At 54.1% G+C, this 19,973-nt stretch overlaps 1 protein-coding gene across 2 annotated transcripts in view; it reads right to left on the bottom strand.

Annotated features, from left to right (window-relative positions):
• Positions 1–2,654: 2,654 nt before the first annotated feature.
• Positions 2,655–19,973, bottom strand: part of MFSD4A (major facilitator superfamily domain containing 4A) — a 31,048-nt gene continuing 13,729 nt past the window's right edge. The window contains exons 4-10 of one of the 2 annotated variants that reach the window (XM_032318296.1): positions 18,502–18,670; positions 17,946–18,061; positions 16,489–16,662; positions 11,342–11,489; positions 7,981–8,051; positions 6,420–6,442; positions 2,655–5,287 (exon numbers count right to left, since the gene is read on the bottom strand). In XM_032318296.1, coding sequence (XP_032174187.1) covers positions 6,431–6,442; positions 7,981–8,051; positions 11,342–11,489; positions 16,489–16,662; positions 17,946–18,061; positions 18,502–18,670 — 690 coding nt within the window. In that variant the 3' untranslated portion in view covers positions 2,655–5,287; positions 6,420–6,430. Of the gene's footprint in view, positions 5,288–6,419; positions 6,541–7,980; positions 8,052–11,341; positions 11,490–16,488; positions 16,663–17,945; positions 18,062–18,501; positions 18,671–19,973 lie in introns of both variants that reach the window. The other variant, XM_032318295.1, reaches the window with a different exon arrangement.

Genomic DNA, 19,973 nt, shown 5'->3' with positions numbered 1-19,973 from the left:
GGCAGCACCGGTTACTTCCTCCTCCTCGAGATAACTTTTCAGGATGCCTTCTAGGAAACCACAGTGCCTCCTGAACTTCCTCCTCTGGCTTCTCTCACTTGCTCTGTTGGACCGGGTTCTTTCTTCTAACCTCTAGGTGTTGAGGAACCCCAGGGCTCAAGCTTCCAGTCTCTAGAGTCTCTCTCTCTCGATGGTCTCTTCTCCAGTCCCAGGACTTTAAGTGCTATTAATGTATGTGGCCACGAAATTTCTATCTTTGGGCTTGACTTTTAAGCTCTTATTTTTTTTTTAAGATTTTATTTATTTATTTAACACAGAGATCACAAGTTGGCAGAGAGGCAGGCAGAGAGAAAGGGGGAAGCAGGCTCCCTGCTGAGCAGAGAGCCCGATGTAGGGCTCTATCCCAGGACCCTGAGATCATGACCTGAACCGAAGGCAGAGGCTTTAACCCACTGAGCCACCCAGGCGCTCCAGCTTTTAAGCTCTTAACTTTGAAATTCCCCAGCCTTCTTGACACCCAAGGTAGCATCAAAAAATGAACATGTCTGAAACCGAACTCTTTTTTTAAAAAAATATTTTATTTATTTATTTGACAGAGATCACAAATAGGCAGAGAGACAGGCAGAGAGAGAAGGGGAAGCAGGCTCCCTGCCGAGCACATAGGCCAACGTGGGGCTCGATCCCAGGACCCTGGGATCATGACCCAAGCCGAAAGCAGAGGCTTTAACCCACTGAGCCACCCAGGTGCCCCTCTTTTTTTTTTTTTTTTTTGTAAAGATTTTATTTATTAGAGATCACAAGTAAGCAGAGATGCAGGCAGAGAGAGAGAGAGAGGAGGAAGCAGGCTCCCCGCTGAGCAGAGAGCCAGATGTAGGGCTTGATGTAGGGCTGAATCCCAGACCCTGAGATCATGACCTGAGCCGAACGCAGAGGCTTTAACCCACTGACCTCGCAGGCACCCCTGAAACCGAACTCTTGAGTGCTACCCCCTTCCTCTTCAGTGGTCAATGGCCTTGTCATAGGGCCAGGAACTCAAGTCACATGCCTTGGCATCATCCTGGGTTCCCGCCTTCCTCACACCCACACCCCATCCGTCAGCAAATCCTGACTTTGAAAATACAGCTTGAACCCAGTCATATTCACTACCTCTGACGCTACCAACACTGTCCTAGCCATCATCCTGTCTTACATAGTCTAGGCAGTTGTGTCCTTGCTGGTGGCCTGGTCTCACACCAGTCCCACGGTTTTCCCCACACAACAACCAGAGCATTACTTTTGAAAAGTGTAAATTGAGGAGGGCCCTCGGGAGGCTCAGTCGTTAGGCATCTGCCTTCGGCTCAGGTCATGATGCTAGCGGGGGTTCTGGGATTAAGACCGTGTCGGGCTCCCTGCTTGGTGAGAAGCCTGCCTCTTCCTCTCCCACTGTCCCTGCTTGTGTTCCCCATCTCACTGTGTCTCTCTCCGTCAAATAATAAAATCTTAAAAAAAAAAAAAAAATGAGGGACACCTGGGTGACTCAGTGGGTTAAACGTCTGCCTTGGGCTTAGGTCAAGATCCCAGGGTCCTAGGATGAAGTCCTGCTCATCAGGGAGTCTGCTTCTACCTCTGCCTGTCTACCTCTCCACCCCTCCCCGCCCCGACAAATAAATAAAGTCTTTAAAAAAAAATGTGTAAATGAGGGGCGGCACCTGGGTGGCTCAGTGGGTTAAAGCCTCTGCCCTCAGCTCAGGTCATGATCCCAGGGTCCTGGGATCGAGCCCCGCATCGGGCTCTCTGCTCAGCGGGGAGCCTGCTTCCCTTTCTCTCTCTCTGCCTGCCTCTCTGCCTACTTGTGATCTCTGTCAAATAAATAAATAAATCTTTAAAAAAAAAAAAAATGTGTAAATGAGACTATGTGCCCTGTCTGCTTGCAACTCCCAATGAGCTCACATAGAAACCACAGAATCCGGACTCCTGCCGGGGCTTGTGGGATCCGGCCCCTAGCTGCCACTCCCACCCATTTCCTGCCTCTGTCCCCACCTTCCCCACTGCAGTTAAGCCCCGCTGACCTGCAGGCTGCTCCTCAGGGGACAACACACCCAAGCTGGCCAACACTCCTTCACTCGCCCCGTCCCCGGCCCTGTGTCCGGGCCACAGGCTCTTTCCCGGTACTGAGATCACTGCTCAAACAACGCCTCCTTGGGAAGGCTTTTCAGAGCATCTGACAGTCCCTCTTCCCACTCCCTTCCCCCTGCTTTATCTTCCTCTGTGGCACTCCATTATCCCACTCATGTTCTTGCTGTCCGCCTGCCTCCCGCTGCAGTGTAGCCTCCGGGAGGCAGGGACCCCTCGCTCAGGCTCTGCTTTATGTCTGCGCCTAATCAGGGCCTTGAACACAGCAGGTTCTCCATCAATCATTTAAAAACGAATAAAGGGGGGCGCCTGGGTGGCTCAGTGGGTTAAAGCCTCTGCTTTCGGCTCGGGTCATGATCCCAGGGTCCTGGGATTGAGCCCCGCATCGGGCTCTCTGCTCAGCGGGGAGCCTGCTTCCTCCTCTCTCTCTCTCTGCCTCTCTGCCTACTTGTGATCTCTGTCTGTCAAATAAATAAATAAATCTTTAAAAAAAAATAAATAAATAAAATTAAAAAAAAATAAAAAATAAAAATGAATAAAGGAATCCTCTGAAAGACTTCTAGACCACTCTGTCTTCCTTCAGTGATGGCCAGCACTTGGGTGGATTAGAGTCCCGCCTCTGACTAGCAGAGGGACAGCTGGGAACAGAATGAGAACGGGATGATCTCCCGCGCTCGGAAATGTCACTCTTAGAAGAAGGAGGACCATTTAAAAAGCCCTCCTTGCTCTGAAACTGATTTTGAAGTGTGATATGAAAACATATCTGCCGTCCCTTATTCTGATTATATATAGAAGGGAACAGTGATTCTCACTCCTAAGAGTTTTGCTTCTTCTAAAATATCAGCCATGTGATGGTTTGAGGGAGGCCACTCTTCGGGAAATATTTGGTCATTTGTTTCTGGGCTCCATATAAAAGAATCCATTGTCCATAATGGATACCACACTTATTAAATTTAAAATATTTTATTTCAGGAAAGGTACACTTAGATTTGTTTCAATCTTGTTTTCTATATCCTTAAATTAATCATGACACCTTAGATAAAGCCAGTGATTCTTCTAAACCTGTATCAAAAGGAAGGATTTTGTTGCTGTTTTTGAAAAACCACAAGAAAAATACAACTGCTTTCTTTTGTGTCCAGGTCAGTGACCCCTCCAGTTTGAGTGCAAATTTAAGTCTGGCAGCCAGCAAAGTATTTAGAGATCTTCTTAACACAGCACCCCTAGACCCTCAGCTTTCAAAACGAATTTGGATCTGACTTACAATAAATATGTGCCAACCCTAGGAACAGTTCTGAAGCTGCTAACGAGGAGGTTTTAAGAATAAAAATTGCTAATGTTGACGAAGCGGTTTTTCTGTCAGCCATGTAATCGTTGCTTCAAACAAAGTCACTTTCTTACAGAAGTCCTTTGAGGTAGGGTACGTGCTTTTAGAAATGTCACTTAGATTTAAAAAAAAAAAAAAAAGAAAAGAAAAAAAAAAAGCCAGGCCGGAAGAGCGTCCGTGATCTGTGTGCCCAGGGTCACGTACGCAGCTGAAGGGGGAGGCGGACGCCCCCACCAGACTGTTTCCCCCTGGAGTCCCACCAGCACACAGGGTGCCAGTGGGGCTGGCTCACAGGACAGATGCTACAGATCTGGGAGACACCTGTCCGTGTGGGGCGCACTGCTTACACCCGCTGCTGAGAACCTCGCTGCACTCTCCCCGTTCATACCCGTACATCTGTACCGACACAGAGAACCTGCAGGTAAACGAATGTACACTTGCTGTGACAGCCATCTCTCTACCTACAGCCGCCTCGGTGCTCTCAGCCCTTTCCCAGTGGCGGGCTGGGGACACCCTCTGCATTACTAGGGGACTCACTCAGGGCAGGAGGTCTCCTCCGGTGTGCCGCACCGTTTGAATGGCTCCGCAGTCCTGGCTTTTTGTTAAAGGAAACAAGCTGACATGGTATAAAGAGCTTTTTTTTCCTCTATAAATGATGGAAAGTTAAAATTAGTTTTAAAATTAGAAGTTCTGGTGCTGTCTTTCCACCTTCTAGAAGTGCAGTCCAGAAAAACAGAATCTTCATCCCATTTTCCCGGAAACTTCGGGGCGGTTAGCATTGGTTGTTAGCAGTGGTATGCTGGTGGATGTTTAACAGTGGGCTCGTGGGGGGCAGGAGGGGGCGCAGAAGAAGAGCCAGGATCATAGCCTTTACCAGTTTCTGTGGGATGAATATTCCCACGTGGCCGATCTCTAGCCACCAAACACGTGATCCCTGAAAGTGCTGTCGAAAAGAGATGCTCAGAAGCACACCTTTCCGATACACAGATGCAAGACAGATTAAAAACAAAACAACAAAAAAAAACCCTCAAGGAAGTGATGAGTTTTGAGTGGTTATGACCTTTGTTTTTAATGTAATTAGTTGTAAGTTTCTGTAATTTCATTTTGAATAATGGCTGTGTGTAACAACCAGCTCTCGAAATGAAATTTTAACAAGGCAAGTCGGAGCTAGCCCAGCATACCACTGAATTAGGGTCCCAAAGATAGCAAGATCTAACTTTTCCTTACGATGTTTTAGATGTTAAATGAACTACTGATTGCAGCAACCAGAATCTGAGGGACTTCGGACTCTCAAAAACAAAAAAGCACATACACCCTTTGAGCATGCCAGGGAAGAGCTTGGGGTTCGTTTTCGACCAATTTAAAATATATTTACATCTAGCCATGATCTTTGAACTTCACAATTTCAACTTATACTTCCAAACTTCACCTAAAAGTGATCTTCAAACTCAGGCGGGGCATGGTCCATGCAAGAGGAGGCCAACGGAGTGAAGCGTGTGGTTGTCTTCCTCCTTCCCATCTGGGTGTCCTGGACAGCTCTGACTAAAGGTCCAAACCAGGGAAGAGGAAGGGAACTTGAATATCCATCCCATAAACTTCTAATGATTTGCCCCAGGAGGATCCAGGTACCAGAAGTCAATTTAATCTCTTCTACCCAACCAAGGATTAGTGGAGAAGATCCCAGCCAAGGCATGGGGAGATGGCCCCCACGGCCTCCCCCCCGCTGTCTGGAACACTTCGGTCTGTGCTGGCGCCCAAGGGCCTGGCGGTCTCCGCCGGGCCCCTTCACCCAGCTTTACCTCTGGTAGCACTCTGAGCTTTCCATCCCTAGGGCCTTGTCCTGGGTAGGAACTACGAGAGAAAAAAACAGGTAGTGTGGCAGCAACAATTACTTCTGAACACTTTCCCAGGCTTTTGTTCCTCTGCCCCTTCTATGGCTCGGCAGGGAGCCAAGTCCAAAGGCAGACTCACTAATTCTGGCAAACCAGAACCAGTAACCATTGGTGGAGGCAGTTTGTTGAGACTAGTGTGGACTTGGGGAACAGAGGTGACTTTCTGTCTCCCCTGAACAGGGAACTCTGTAAGTGTTGCTCCTTGCAAATTCGGGAAACATTTCTCGAACCTGAATGAAGGCTCCTGCTTAGCGCTAGGCTCGGTACCTGCCACCTGCGGAGCAAGGCCACAGCCAAGTGCTGACCGGGGGCCTCCCATCGGTCTTCTGGGCCTTTAAACTGAGTGGCCGCCTGCTGAGAGAGGACTGCAGATACCTGTTCCACTTTTTTTGTGATTTATTTTTTCTTTTATGGAGAGGATGAGGGCTCTGCCTGGGCATGCTCTCTTAAGAACTGGCTCCATGCAGAGCTGATACGCTTGCTGGGGCCTTGAGATCTCTGGGCAGAAAGGCTGGGAGGCAGGGAGGCTCGGGGATATGAAAATAGCTTTGGGACTCCCCTGCCTGGGGTCTCCAGGAACCAAAACTATTCTTAGGAGGCGTCTCTGCCCTGAAGGAGCTTTCCTTTGCCGCTTGGCCCGAAGGACCTCTTTTTGGAAAAGAAATCTGGACAAAAGTCAAAATCCTAAACTGCAAAGAGATGGCCAATTAGGCTTCTGGGCCGCGTTCCAGCCGAGGAGGCAGACTCTGCCTTTCAGGGCCCCGCATGGGCTGGAAAGAGATTCTTGGCCCGTGGTCCCATGGCTTGGTGGGACGCAGGAAGCCAAGTTCACAATCCATGCCCCTCTCCTCCTGGAGAAGGCATGAGTCAGCCTATCCCATTCCCTCCTGCCCTAAGCATCCAGCGCACACAATCGCATGGCAAAGCAGGAAGAGGGGGAAAGGAAGCTGTAGAAAAATAAACATTTCCTTGCATTTGACTCAGAACAGAATAGCATTCGTGGCAAGCTAAGATCTAGGGCATCTCTCACGGCTCCCCCCTCCCCACCCCCCGTTTTCCTCCTCTTGTGTAGACACAGATTCTTTCCTTACCTGATGAGAGTTCAGGATGCATCCTGTGGAAAAACAGGAGCAAGATATAGAAGGTGAAAGCCAGACAACCAAAGATCACGCCGCAGACCAGGAAACTATGGCTGCCCTGAGCTTGGAATATCTGCCAGAGGGGAGAACAGACACAGACCGTCATAGCATCGCACGAAGGGGGGACAGCGGGCAGCAGCTCTCCCTGACCCCCTGCAGGCTTCTCAGGCTGCAGCCCCGGCACCACCCCGATGGGCAGGATCATGGGCCGGAGGGCCACCTTGGCCTCGCTTCAAGGTTATGTTTCTGGAGGAGGCAGAAATCCTGCTCTGAGGCAGGGGCTGGATCCCATGACCCCTGCCGTCCCTGCTGGCTCTTGTCTGGGATCTTCTGGAAATCTCCATCTCTTCCTTAAAAGTCTGAGCATAGGGTTTCTCTATGCACAAGACCTGCCCAGACTTTGCAGAGGATTTTATGGGTGTCCCTTTATCACGGAAAATGTAAAGCAGAGGCTGAAGGAGCATATGGAGCTCCCAGGGACCCATCACCTGACTTGAACAATTAGCACCAACTTCCTCTGTACTCCCCCCTCCCCGCCCCACTTCTTCCCTAGATTTCACTGAAGCAAACCCCAGACATCACGTCATTTCGACGCAGACCTTCCCCCCTCCGGGCAGGGTACCAGAAGAGAGAAGGAGGGCTGTGATTAGGGCATGTGGGAGACCGAGAGACCTAGGCTTGAGCGTCCTGTTACTTATTAGAAGTCGGGCTGACCGAGGGCAGGTTGCTAATTTACCTGACCTTCAGTAACCCCCTTTGGAAGAAGGACAATGACAATTATATCAATATATATGCCTTATACTCTTTTTTTTTTTTTTAAGATTTTATTTATTTATTTGACAGATAGAGATCACAAGTCGGCAGAGAAGCAGGCAGAGGGAGAGGAGGAAGCAGGCTCCCCGCCGAGCAGAGAGCCGCATGCGGGGCTCGATCCCAGGACCCTGGGATCATGACCTGAGCTGAGGGCAGAGGCTTTAACCCACTGAGCCACCCAGGCGCCCCTGCCTTATACTCTTTAATAAATATCAGATTTTTGTCCCCCTGGTGAGCAGATGAGACATGGGTCTATCTGAAGAGAAGCGGGAGGGCTGGCCCTTGATCGGGGCGGGACTTGGGCAGGACAGCTGGGCCCCGTGGAGGGTGGCCAAAGGCTAGGAGAGGTGGGGTGGGGACAGTGGAATGAGAAGGGGAGGGAAACGAACTCTCGACTCCATCAGTCCCATCGCAGGCTCTGGGAGCTAACGAACGTTCCCACGGGGCCCCACTGGCCGCGCTCCCAGACAGGCCTTGTGTTTGCGTTGGACTCTACCACCCATGCCTTCCCATCTCCAAGTCCCACGTTCGGAAGCTCGGCTTTCCAAGCTGGCTCAGAGGCAGAAACGGGTCACAGAGCGGGCCCTGCCTGCTGGGCGGGACCTTCAGGGAAGGGACAGCTGCTGGCTGCAGCCTCCCGCCCGCTCGGAGGGGGGCCCCCCCAAATGCTGGCCCCTTCCCTTCGAGCTTCCCCACATACCGAGCCAACCAGCATCTGGAGAACCATCTCGCCAATTCCGGCGCCCGTCACCAGCACCGTGGTCGCACAGCCTAACCCGAAGAGAAGGGTTTGGGTCAGTCAAGGCAAATCAAGGAGACAGAAGTCAGCTGGTATAACCCCAGTTATTTCTGGGAAGACTCCGGGAAATGGTGCGACGGCCTGAGAAGACTACTTCAAATTTCTCAGATTTCTCACACTCTGGCCCTTAACTTGGCTGCGGGAGTAATTGGGTCCTGCCGTCACGACGTTTTCACGGTTCTAGAACCTTGAAGTCCTCAGGTTTATCTTGGGGGTGAATTCCAAGTTGCTCAGCCTGGCATTAGGAAGGGTCCTTCCCAATCTGACCGCCACCTGCCTTTCCAGAAAGCTTTCTTGACCTGCCCTGGGCAGACGGATGGCCTCCCTGATGACCACACCTCTGCTCCCTCCGGCAACATGGCACAGACCTTCCAAGTCCAAGCTTCCCAGTCCGGCTCAGGCCCTGGGCCCTGCGGTGTCAGCTACTAGCCTTGTGACCTTAGGCTCGTTCTCTCCCTTCTCTAGGACTCAGTGTCCTTCTGTAAAATGGGCACAAACACCTCCACAGGGTTGCCCTCTGGGAGGTCCTATGCAGTACAGGGACGTCCTTAGCCTCGTGCAGGTGCACAGCGAACCCTCGAGACCCCGCCAGCTCTCAGTCTCATCCCTTCAGGATCGAGTTCCCAGGCTTTCATGGGGGTTTGCAGGGCCCTTTATAATCCCTGCAGAGAGCTCAGCCACCTCTCACCCCTGCTCACGATCTCTCCTCCTCTCCCTCCCACTGGGAGAACCACCGGGCTTCCTCCCGCTGCCCACTCCTGCTGGAAGGCAGCTTCTGGCACGCTGCACCGGCCTCCCTTCCTCCTGTGCATCCGCCAAGCTGCTGTTCATCTTCTAGCTCCCTCCGTTAGACCTCCTCCAGCACTCTTCCCCGGGCCCCAAACCAGCATTAAGCTGCTCTTCCTCCGCTTCTCCCGGCAACCCCCCCACCCCGCCCTTCCAGGTCCCCCACTGTCTGTCTACAAGCCCAGGGGACAGGACTGTGCCTCGAATTTTAGTTCAGAGGCCAACATACAGTAGACGCTTAGTGTTTTTTGAATAAAACAGAGATCATCTTTGTTGACTATGGGCGTCAAGGTCTTCTTGCAGACTGGCTTGTATTGGTCTCTCTCTCTGCCTTTGCGGTCACCCTGTCCAAGGCCCCCCACCCTTCCCTGGAATGCCTTTCCTTTCTCCTTCTGCCTTTCCGGATCGTGGGCCAGCTCCCATCCCATCAACTCCGTGAAGCTGTGTGTGGATTCTACACCGGTCGCTCCCTTCTCTGAATTCCAGTAGCATCCACGTCTGTTCTACTCATTCACTCAAAACCCCTCCAGTACTTTCTGTGCGGCAGGTGCCGAGCTGAACACCGAGAGGACTCAGGGGACTTAGAGTTAACATGTAGATTGAGCGGCGGTTAAGCTGCTAAGTCAAGTGTTCTACATTTCCTCAAATGCACAAACAATCCTCCAGGTAAGTACGTGCGTCCCATTTTGTAGATGAGAAAACTGAGGCTCGGAAAGGGGAAGAAAAGGGAATTGTACAAGATCACCAAGTGATCTTGAAAGTGTGCACAGCAGGACTGACGTTCCAGGGCCCGCAGGGAGCATGTCGTCGAGGAGAGGACACAGATACAGAAGCTGAGGCAGATACAAAGGGGAAGGGTACAGTTTTCCAAGGGGAGTTCAGAGAAGCTTCCAGAAGGGGTGGGCAGGGACAGGGCAGAGTGGGCACTCCGGGCAGAGAACAGCAGGTCATTCACCACGGCTAGCATGCAGGCCCTGGGAAGCAGCGGGACGGGAGGAGGCGTGAGAAAGGAAAAGAGCCCCCCAGGAAGCCAGGAAGGCCGCGGCCGGCTCTGTTTCACAGGGAACCCTCCGCAGCAGTGCGGGGGGACAGCCTCCCAAGTGGTCCCGGCCCGGCGGCACTTCAGAGCCCCCAGCGGCTCTGGATCCATTCCATCGAACGTTGTGAAAACAAAGCCCAGGCCTTGGGGTTTGTTACAAGTGCTCCAGGTGATTGTAGCAGCATTGAGAGCCACTGAGGGAGGCAGATGCAAAGGGGACAGGCCAAGACCTGATAAGGCAGGGAGGCAGGTCATCAGAAGCTGGGAGAAGCTGGGCACCGTGAAGGATTCTGAGCAGGCACCTGCTGGGAAAGGCCTGAACTACGGCAGGGATGGTGAGAGAGGAGAAAATGGATTTGAGAGATCATTTGCAGGCAGAATCAACCAATACCAACTGGTGTTATTATTACTGCTATTCCATTTGGCTTAGTTCATTCATTAATTTCTTTTTAAGTAGGCTCTGCGCCCAAGCAAGGTGGGGCTTGAACTCACGACTCCGGGGTCAGGAGTCACATGTTGTATGGACAGAACCAGCCAGGAGCTCCTAGACTCTTACGCTAGCTGACCACTTAGAACTCTGGGATCTTCCGTGTGACATGGGATACCCACGTTATTTTTCTGCATCATTTACTCACTTGGGGTTTGGAGATCATCCTTAAACTTCCAGGACCCAGGCCTCCCATCTCTTGTTACTGTGGGTAGCTGAATTGGTCTTGGCTCTATGACTCTGCCCCCCAACCCCCAACCGCACCACACCTCCCCTAAAGAAATCACTCCTCTTTGACGTTGGGTTTTCCGACACCCTAGGGCACTCTAGTGGCTTCTACGGGTAACATTAAGTGTTCAAAACACAATTATTTTTAATTAACTCATTTTAAGAAAAGATATTTTGCTATGTGCAGCTGGGAGGCTCCAGAAAGAGGAGGAAGATTAGTGGAGAGAATTTAAGGGCTTTGACATCAAAGAACCCCATCGTCACAACCCTAAGTCAAGTGCAGAGCCGCTGTTCCACTCCTCTAGGCTTCCAAAAACACCCAGAAGCACAGTGGAGCCAGGAGCTGCTGTCACTGAGCAGTGATCAACCCCTTTCCAATGCCATCACTGCCCTGGTCTTGGGACTCGGAATTTCCAGCACAGCCATGATCGCCAGCTGCGGGTCGGTAGGCATTACCACGGGAAACAGAAAATAGGAACGAGAAGCTTACTGCTTCTCAGGGCCCCGAAGTCAGGGGCCCCAGGTGGAAGGCTGCAAGCCACGTGGGCCCACCTGTGAAGCGGCTCCCAGCCCAGTCCCGAGGTTAGTGGGGGGCCTGCATTTCGGGGAGGGGGCAGAACAGCGAAGGAGCCGGAATATACCACGAAAAGGCGGGCGGGGCGGGGAGGACGTGGCACCCAGCCCGGGAGGACGCTGGGGGCTCTGCATCTCTGGCCACCCACCTTTGTACTGCAGAATGTCCTCCGTGTAGGCCAGCATGCTGGGGAACGTGCTGCTGAGGAACAGGCCCAGGCTGGCTGTCCCCACGAACAGGAAGGCGACGTTGTAGGAGAACACGAGCAGCACCAGGAAGGTCATCACCACGCCGACCTTGGACAGTAAGGACGGAGGCTGTTAGCCGTTGGGAAGAGCGGGGGCCTCGGGCTCCTGACTTGGAAAGGGTCACCCTGACCCCAGGGCGGCGCTGTGTGACCAGGACGCCTCCCTGTGGACTCTGTGGGAACTGCACCTTCCCCAGGCGGGGCTCCGCGGAGGAAGCCCCGGGAACTGAACGGAGGGCGGCGGCTGGGGGAGGGGGCGACGAAGGGGCCGTCCAGACCGCTAGGCCTGTCATCACACCTAAGAAGCGCTTGGCGCGGCAGTACCGTCTGTCCCCAAGGTCTCATCTGTGAGCAGGGGGACTTCAGCCAAGCCATCAGCTCTCTGCCCTCCACTCCTCACGAAGACAAGCTGCTTCTCTTGCCCCAAAAGCCGCGAGCTCGCAGAGGAAGCCCAGGGGTAACAGGAGAAGCTGGCAGGGCTGGGGGTGGTAGTAGGGGTGGGTGGTGGGGTCCCCACCCTCTGGGGACCCAGGAGGACCTCCTCCCAGGAAGAGGGTCGGTGGCCGTGGCAGCTTGCCCCCCCCTCCCCCGACCCAGGGCTTCAGCTCAGACTCCTGTGACCAGATTCCTGCTTGCGGTTAGAGACCCCTGGGGTGTGGACTCAGGGGCCAGAGATCTTTCTAGTTCAGAAAGGGTCTCTGTCACATGGGCATTGTTTTGTTAAGTCACGCTTTTTCTAAATTCCTTAAAAATGCTTTTAGGTCAACACTGAATTCTTTCTTTCTTTCTTTCTTTCTTTTTTTTTTTAAAGATTTTATTTATTTATTTGACAGAGAGAGATCACAAGTAGGCAGAGAGGCAGGCAGAGAGAGAGAGAGAGGGAAGCAGGCTCCCTGCCGAGCAGAGAGCCCGATGCGGGACTCGATCCCAGGACCCTGAGATCATGACCTGAGCCAAAGGCAGCGGCTTAACCCACTGAGCCACCCAGGTGCCCCTCTCTCTTTCTTTCTTTCTTTTTAAAGTTTTTATTTATTTATTTGTCAGAGAGAGAGAGAGAGCACACACAAGCAGGCAGAGTGGCAGGCAGAGGCAGCGAGAGAAGCAGGCTCCCTGCCGAGCAAGGAGTCCGACTGGGGGGACTGGATCCCAGGACCCTGGGATCATGACCTGAGCTGAAGGCAGTGGCTTAACCAACTGAGCCACCCAGGTGCCCCAATACTGAATACTTTCTATGCAAAATTCCCCTGGGGGGGGTGTGGAAATTCCGCTGGGAAGAAACAGGCAGCTTGGGTCTGGAGGCGGAAGATCCAGGTGTAAGTAAGTACCAAGTCTGGGGCTTTGAGGTCCTTGATCTCTCTGATTCTAGGCCCTTAGTGTGCAGAATGGGTTACCAAAGCTCCCCTGGAGAGTGCTGGAGAAATGACCGCAGCACAGGGGCTCTTAAACTGTGAGTCTTCAGACAACGCTCAATCCTCGTATTTGTGTTTTGAGCGTAGAAGGTATGTAAGAAACCACCTCCAGCCCCACCCCGACCCTGGCTGATTGACAGATAAAATGAGCCTGGGCAGAGGGAAGGGATGGTCACCCTCCTCGGGCAGACCCCAGGGACGTGCTCCAGCAACGGCCACCCATGAGCGCCCTGCCCTTCACCCTTCTTTACCAGCCCCCCAGTCTCTATGCAAGATCTCAGTCTCAGACTGTGGCTCAGAGGCCTTGTCAGCCTGTCCCCGAGGGGGTTCACAGCAAATGGCAGCTGATGGAGAGACACTCTCTTCACAGCGGAGAAGCGAAGCGAAAGACTTCTCTCATGCAGTAAAAATGCAAAAGCAGTAGACATAGTTAAGCTTCCAAATATAATGTATTTCTTTGGCACAGAAAATGGCCCCACAGCCTCACTGCTCTTTCTTCCTCCTCTGCTCAATCTTTAAACGTTGGCGCGGCCCCAGACTCCCCTGGCTCTTCTTTGTCTGCATTTCCTGCTGGTCCAGCTCCCTGGTTTCAAATATCTCTACGCCCAGTCTCTTCCAACTCATCCCTCCAGCCACGACCTGGGTCCAGAGCTCCAGCCTGGCACGAAATACTGCCCCTTTGATGGGTGACTGGCTGGCTGACAGGATTGTCCGAACAGAACTTGGCCTTTCCTCCCCCAAACCGACTCTTCCCCCTGCCCCCCCCAACATCAGTGATGTGGGCCCAGCGGACAGGCCCTGGATCTAAGGTAGTCCTCAATTCCTTATTCCCACCTCTCCTACATTCAGGCCAGGGCAAATCCTACCACCTCCACCCAGATAAAAGGTAGACTCTTGGACCTCTCCAAAACCATCCTGACCACCTTCATCCGGCCGCAGCCTCTCCTGTGTGGACTCCGAGACGGGCTCCTCACCGTCTCCCTCCTTGATCGACTCTCACCCAGGTCAGGGGAGTATGTTTTTGAAATTCAAAGCAGATCATGTCCACTCCCTGCTTCACACCTACTGAAGGCCTGCCTTGCTCCCACTTTGAATAAAACCCCAAACCTGGCTTACAAGGCCTTTTGCAGGATCTAGCCCACGTCGGCTGCCCCAACCTGGTTCCCTGCTCCCTGTCGCCGACCCTGCCCACCATGCTCCCTCCCAGTTACCCAGTTAACTCCACCCTTGGGCCTTTCAACCAGCAGCGGCCTCTGCCCGGACCATTCCCCGTTCCGTGCCACCGTGGCACTGGCCCCTTCTGGAAAGTCAGTTCCCAACTTATATGCCTGGGGCAGAACCAGGGCTCTGTAGATGCTGTTCCTGCCCCCCCCACCCCCGCTGCCTGGCCACCCCATTTTCAAATCAGATTTGAAATTGTAGGAAATTTACAGGAAAGCCATGAAGAGTCACCCTGAAAATCCCTAGACTTGGGGGAGTTTGAAAAACACCTCTCTTCTTTTAGCCTGGGTGACAAAAGCTTGAATACGCCCATGGCCTGCTAGCAGCTCCACCAGGCAGCCCTCCTCCCACACAGCCTGCTTCCCACCTGCCGGCCACCCTCATCCCGACCCTCCCCTGCCCATCTTCTTCCCTAGCTGAACTTCCCCTATGGCTGTTCATTCACCGGGAAGTGGTCGTGGAGACCCAGGAGAACAGGCAGCAGGGTGACCATGAATTTAAACATGAAAGGACCGTTCGGAAGAAGTCGCAGTGACTATAGGACAGTCACTGGGCAGGTGCGGAGCCAGGAAACTCACTCAGGGCTGTGGAAGGGTAACCCTGATGGGGTGCCCATCAAAGGCAGCTGAAAGGCCCTGAAAACGATCGAGGTGCCATGGCTCCTCCCTCTGCACCCCAGTCTGAATCTCTAAGGGAGGGGCCCGGGAATCTGTCTTTTGCAAAAGCACCGGTAATGTATTTGGGAGTCATTTGCTCTAGGATGGTGTTTTCCCACGCTTGCTTGATGACACGAACCCCTGGGGTGTTGGTTAAATGTGTAGATCGCTAGGTTCCCTCCCCTGGACACTGCGGTTCATGAAGCCTGGGCTGGGCCCAGGAATATGAGTTTCCTTTTAAAAAGCCAGTAGTCCGGGGCGCCTGGGTGGCTCAGTGGGTTAAAGCCTCTGCCTTCGGCTCAGGTCATGATCCCAGGTCCTGGGATCGAGCCCCGCATCGGGCTCTCTCCTCAGCCGGAGGCCTGCTTCCTCCTCTCTCTCTGCCTGCCTCTCTGCCTATTTGTGATCTCTGTCTGTCAAATAAATAAATAAAATCTTAAAAAAAAAAAAAAAGAAGCCAGTAGTCCAGGTGCGTTTCTTATCATCAATGGCTAAGTCATATGGGGGCTTCAGATGTTCTTCTCCCCCCAGACTCAGAGTCCCACCCCACTGTCCTCTGTCTAAGCAGCTGACCTTGGGTCTCGCACAGGCTGGCCACCTGGAGCACATGTACCCCGACTCTTCCACCCCATGACCTGCTCCTTCCCTGGAGCACCCCCTCGGCCTCCTCCTCACTGAGCTTCACGCTCCCTTCTCCATTCCCACCCCGGGGCCTTCCTCTCTAACAGTGGCGTCTGCCCAGACCCCTCCTCTCAGGCTTCCTCCCTTTCTCCTCTGCCTACACACAGACTCCTGTCAAGCAGAACTCTCTCCAGCTCAGAAATATTTGCCACAGTCACTTCCTGTCTCCCTCTCCCTCTCAAGTTTGGCTTCTGCCCACACTACCTCCCATCTACAGTGAACGGGAATTTCTTTCTTAGAGGTCAGCGACCAGCGCAAAGCTAACGATAAGGCCTTTCTTGCAGCTCATGGTCTCTGGTCTCTGTAGCCCCAGCATTATTTCCCGACCCCCTTTCCGCCGGAAACTCAACGCAGGGAAGTACTTTTTGACAGTGGATTTGGCTACCTGGAAAGGGATGAGTTCCCAGTCACGGCAGGTATGTAAGCAGGCTGTGGACCCCTAGAGGGGATGTTATAGACGTGCCTGGAGCCCTGGAAGGGAGCCTGGGCTAGATGACCTTACAGGAATCTGTAATCCAGACCCTTCATCACAGATGCTGACACGGACACACATCAGGTCTGAAGGTTTGGGCCAGGACACCCAGCTGTCGAGACGGGCCAGTTCCCTGATTGCCATCCTCCCTTCTAGTCTGGCTATGAAGAGTCATCTGGGAGAATTTCAAAATGCAGATTCTGAGGCTCCAGCCCAGAGATGGTGATTCGGGTGGCCATGGGGTTCTCACCAGCTGGGCGCCAAGAGGACACAGGAGGACCAAGGCCTGCACCTGCTTCCCTTGTACCCTTGGCAGCTTGTGCCCTGGGATCTGCTCCATTCACAGCAGTAACCACCTCTTATAGCCCCTTTCTTTTATGGGTACAAAAATCAGAGAATCAGAGAGGGAAAGAGGTTTTACCAAGGTCACACAGAGAGGCTCCACCTTCTGGATTTCCATCCCTTCCTCACCAATGCCTCTCACTTGTGCTTTCCTCCATCTACTACATTCCTGCTCTGCTGGCAGAGTCCAGTCCTGAGCAAATGTCCTGGGGCAGCAGGAGTAAATAGCCCTCCTGTGCTTCCAGGAAGTGATAGGAGGCCACTTACCACATTGATGAAAACCATGGTGACCGGCTTCAGTTTGGAAGAGATGGGAATGGAGATGAGCCGACCCAGGGTGATGAAGCCCCAGAAGAGACTGGGGAGGTAACCAGCCACCTTGTGCCCCACAGAGAGCGGCTTCTCCACTGCATAGCTGTACACAAAGGCTGAATACTCGCCCTGGGGAGAGACAGGCCCTGCTGAGCACACCTGCGGGGCAGTTGGACCCTCAGAAAAGGAAACCCAGGGTGGGGGCAGGTGTGCTGAGTGCTGAGGAAGGACTGGTCCTACTCCTAGAGCCTCAGTGAAAGGGGGGCTTGGAGCCAGAGTCGCCATACACATGCAGGCCTAAGCTGAGGACAGGACCCGTGCCATGCCACAGCTTACAGACTGCACCTGTCCTGAGGGGCAGGCCAAGGGAGGCAGTGGTGGGGTGGGGGAGGGGGCCTCTCTGGGTCTCCACAGGGGGCCCCAGGAGGTCTGGGCATGCGGGCACTGCACCCGGTCCCTCCACCAGAGCAGACTTCCACCACATGTCTTATCTATGAGGATGCCATAGGAAGGAAGGGTACCACGGCTGAACAAAAGCCTTGTCAGAGTGTCTCATTTGACAGATGAGGGGGCAGAGAGAAGTGAGCTGCCCAAGGTCACACCGAGAGTTGGAAGTCAACCAGGGCTAGCACGTGTATTTCCCCCTGGCCCATCTGTCTCCTGGGGCCTCCTCTTTGGAGAGACCCTGATGTGGTAATCAGTTAATCCGGTCAGCCATTCAAAAGGACCCCGACCGAATCCTAGGAGACTTCTGAGGACAGACACTAACTAGAGTAGCAGAGGCCCCTGTGGCTCACGGAGCTGGGTCCAGTCCTGCCTGTCGCTTGTTTACCACAAGGCTTGAGAAGCTGGGGTTTGGAATGTGTTCCAGGAAGCAGAGTGCCCTCGGGTTTACACGGCGTGACCTCTACCTGGAGAAATAGGGCTCTGCCCATTTACTTATTTTTTTTTTAAAGATTTTTTTGTTTATTTGAGAGAGTGTATGTGCACAAGCGGTGGGGGGAAAGGGAGAGGGCCAGCAGGAGAAGGAGACTCCCTGCTGAGCAGGGAGCCCGATGTAGGGCTCGATCCCAGGACCCTGGGATCATAACCTGAACCGAAGGCAGACGTTTCACCGACTGAGACACCCAAGTGCCCCTGGGCTCTGCCCCTTTAAAAAAAATGTGGGTAGCCCACCCTTGGGAACAAACCAGAGAAGCCCCTAGTCACAGAGTTAGGGAAAATAAAGACAATGGGCTAGGACAGAAGAGATAGTACCAAGGGGCTGGGAACAATTCTGCAGACAGTCTCCCCCACTTAGCATAAATGTTTGAATCCACTGTACTAGAGGTGAGGCCTTTGGGAAACTACGATGCTTGGCTCTTTCTCTTGCTACCCCCAGCTGGAGTCTCCCGGGAGGAGGGCAGGCTCACCGTCATCCCGTCGGTCATGAACAGGACCAGGGCCGCTGTGATGTGGATGGCAAAGAAGGAATAAGGGGCTCCTTTGAAATTCTTCCTCTGGCAGCAGCTGAACAGGTCCTCGTGGCCTGGAGGAGACACAAGGACAAGGGTGAGTTTCAGCTCCTGCTCCTTCCCCCACTGTAGGCCCGGGAGAAGCAGCTGGCAGGTAGAGAGCCTGGCAGAATGGGGACCACGTCCCGCCTCCCACCTTCTACTAACTTCCACCACCTGTTAGGGACGGCCCTCTCAGTCCTGGTGGAGGCAAGCCTCTGAGCGATCCAGTAACTCAGCCCAGGTCACGCAGGTCAGTCTAGGCAGAGGGGAGGCTGGGGCTGTTGGCCGGCAACCCGAACCCGCACGCTTCGGCAGGATCGCTCCAGCCCCTTCTCGCCAGGCCAGCAGTGCTGTGGCTTGTTTCCAGCCACCATTACCCAGGATGGGATCTACGTTCATCCTCTGGGGGAAGGGGACACCAGGGCAGCCTCGGTGTGGGGCTGCGGGCGGCAGAGGTCATTAGAGCTCCCACCTGGGTGTGGCTGAAACTTGGAGGACAGGGAGGAGGCATCTTCCTTCTCGGGAGGCTGCGTCTCCAGCGCCAGCTCGTCGGCAGACAGGAGCAGGGGTCTCCTCTGGGGGCAGCAGGCCAGCAGCCGCTCTTTGGACAGCAGAAACAGCACGGCCAGGGGCACCGGGAGCTGGGGTTGGGCAGAGGGTCAAGAGAGCCCCATTCCCGTCAGGCGGGCCCCTTCCCGAGCCTGGCCCGCAGCAGACACCACCACACGGTCGAACAGCGAGCGTCTGCACAGTCCTGATGGAAGACAGCTCTTTCCCCAGGGTGTCCACCTGGGAAATACACCGTCCCTGGCCAAGGGCGCCAGGTGTGTTGACCCAGCATAGACTGGTTTAATTGCGGCCCAGCCTTAACCACATCCGTTTTCTGGCAGACAGCTCCTTGTCCCATGCCAGGCTCGGACTCATACCAGGGCTCTGGTCCTGGAGAGGGGCCAGAGATAAACTCGTTTCTAAGATCCTTACCCTGAATGGTGCCCCCACACTGCTTCATGCCGGGACATCATGTGACACTTTACAAAGACAGCTTGCGTTTGTTTACTATGCCCATTTTCCAGATGCGGCGACTGAGGCTCAAAGTTATGACTCAGTCATGACCTGTTGCAACGGGAAGAGATCAGAACGGGAAGCTACAGACCCTAAAAGCCTTAATGCCTGGTCACACGGTCGATGAGGGGCAGAGTGGGAGGGGGGCCTGGGCGCCTTGACTGTGTCCAGGGCCAAGGCCCCCTCAGGGCTTGTCTGGTTGAGGTTATTCCGAGGAGGTACAGAGCCTGTCCTCAGGGACCTCGTGTCCAAACTGGAAAGTGGAGACAGGCGCTGCTTTTGATGCGGGCTCTGAGCAGCATGTACACACAAGCCCGGTGTTCCGCGTGCGGCTAGTCCCACTAAGCCGCTGGGGTTTCGGGAACCCCCAGAGCAATGAGAGGTGTCTCCTGCCTCTGTGGTTGCCTGGAGAAGCCTCCGCCGCCTCCCTCGGGTGCCCTGCCTGCATCCAAGCTCCCCCGTCTCCAGGAAGCTCTTGTCAAGTCCGACCTCTGCTTCCTGCCACAGCTTCTTCCCGGTTCCCTTCGCTCAGGAAAGAGAGGAAGCCCGGGGGGCTGCGGAAGCTCCCCAGAGGCCCTCTCCAATCCCCCCACCCTGATGGGCGCAGCCACTGTGGACGCGGGAGGCAGCAGGGCCCACGTGGCACCGAGGGGCCCTCCCAGTCCCTGGAGCCAGGCTGGCGCATGGGGGCATTTTCCCAGGGGTGCCCCCCGAAGAACACCAGCCTAGTGCTGGTCCCTCCCTGCAGTGCTGTCCTTGCGGGAGCTCCCTCCATACTCGGAGCTGCGTCCAGGCCAGACACGCCACGGCAACACCACACATCAGGCCCAAGGGGGAGGAGATGACCCCCCCCTCAGGAGTCTGGGTCTGATGGGGGAGACA

The sequence above is a fragment of the Mustela erminea genome, chromosome 17 (genome assembly GCF_009829155.1).
Source record: "Mustela erminea isolate mMusErm1 chromosome 17, mMusErm1.Pri, whole genome shotgun sequence".
Lineage (NCBI taxonomy): Eukaryota > Metazoa > Chordata > Mammalia > Carnivora > Mustelidae > Mustela > Mustela erminea.
This window is presented reverse-complemented; position numbering and strand designations above follow the sequence as displayed.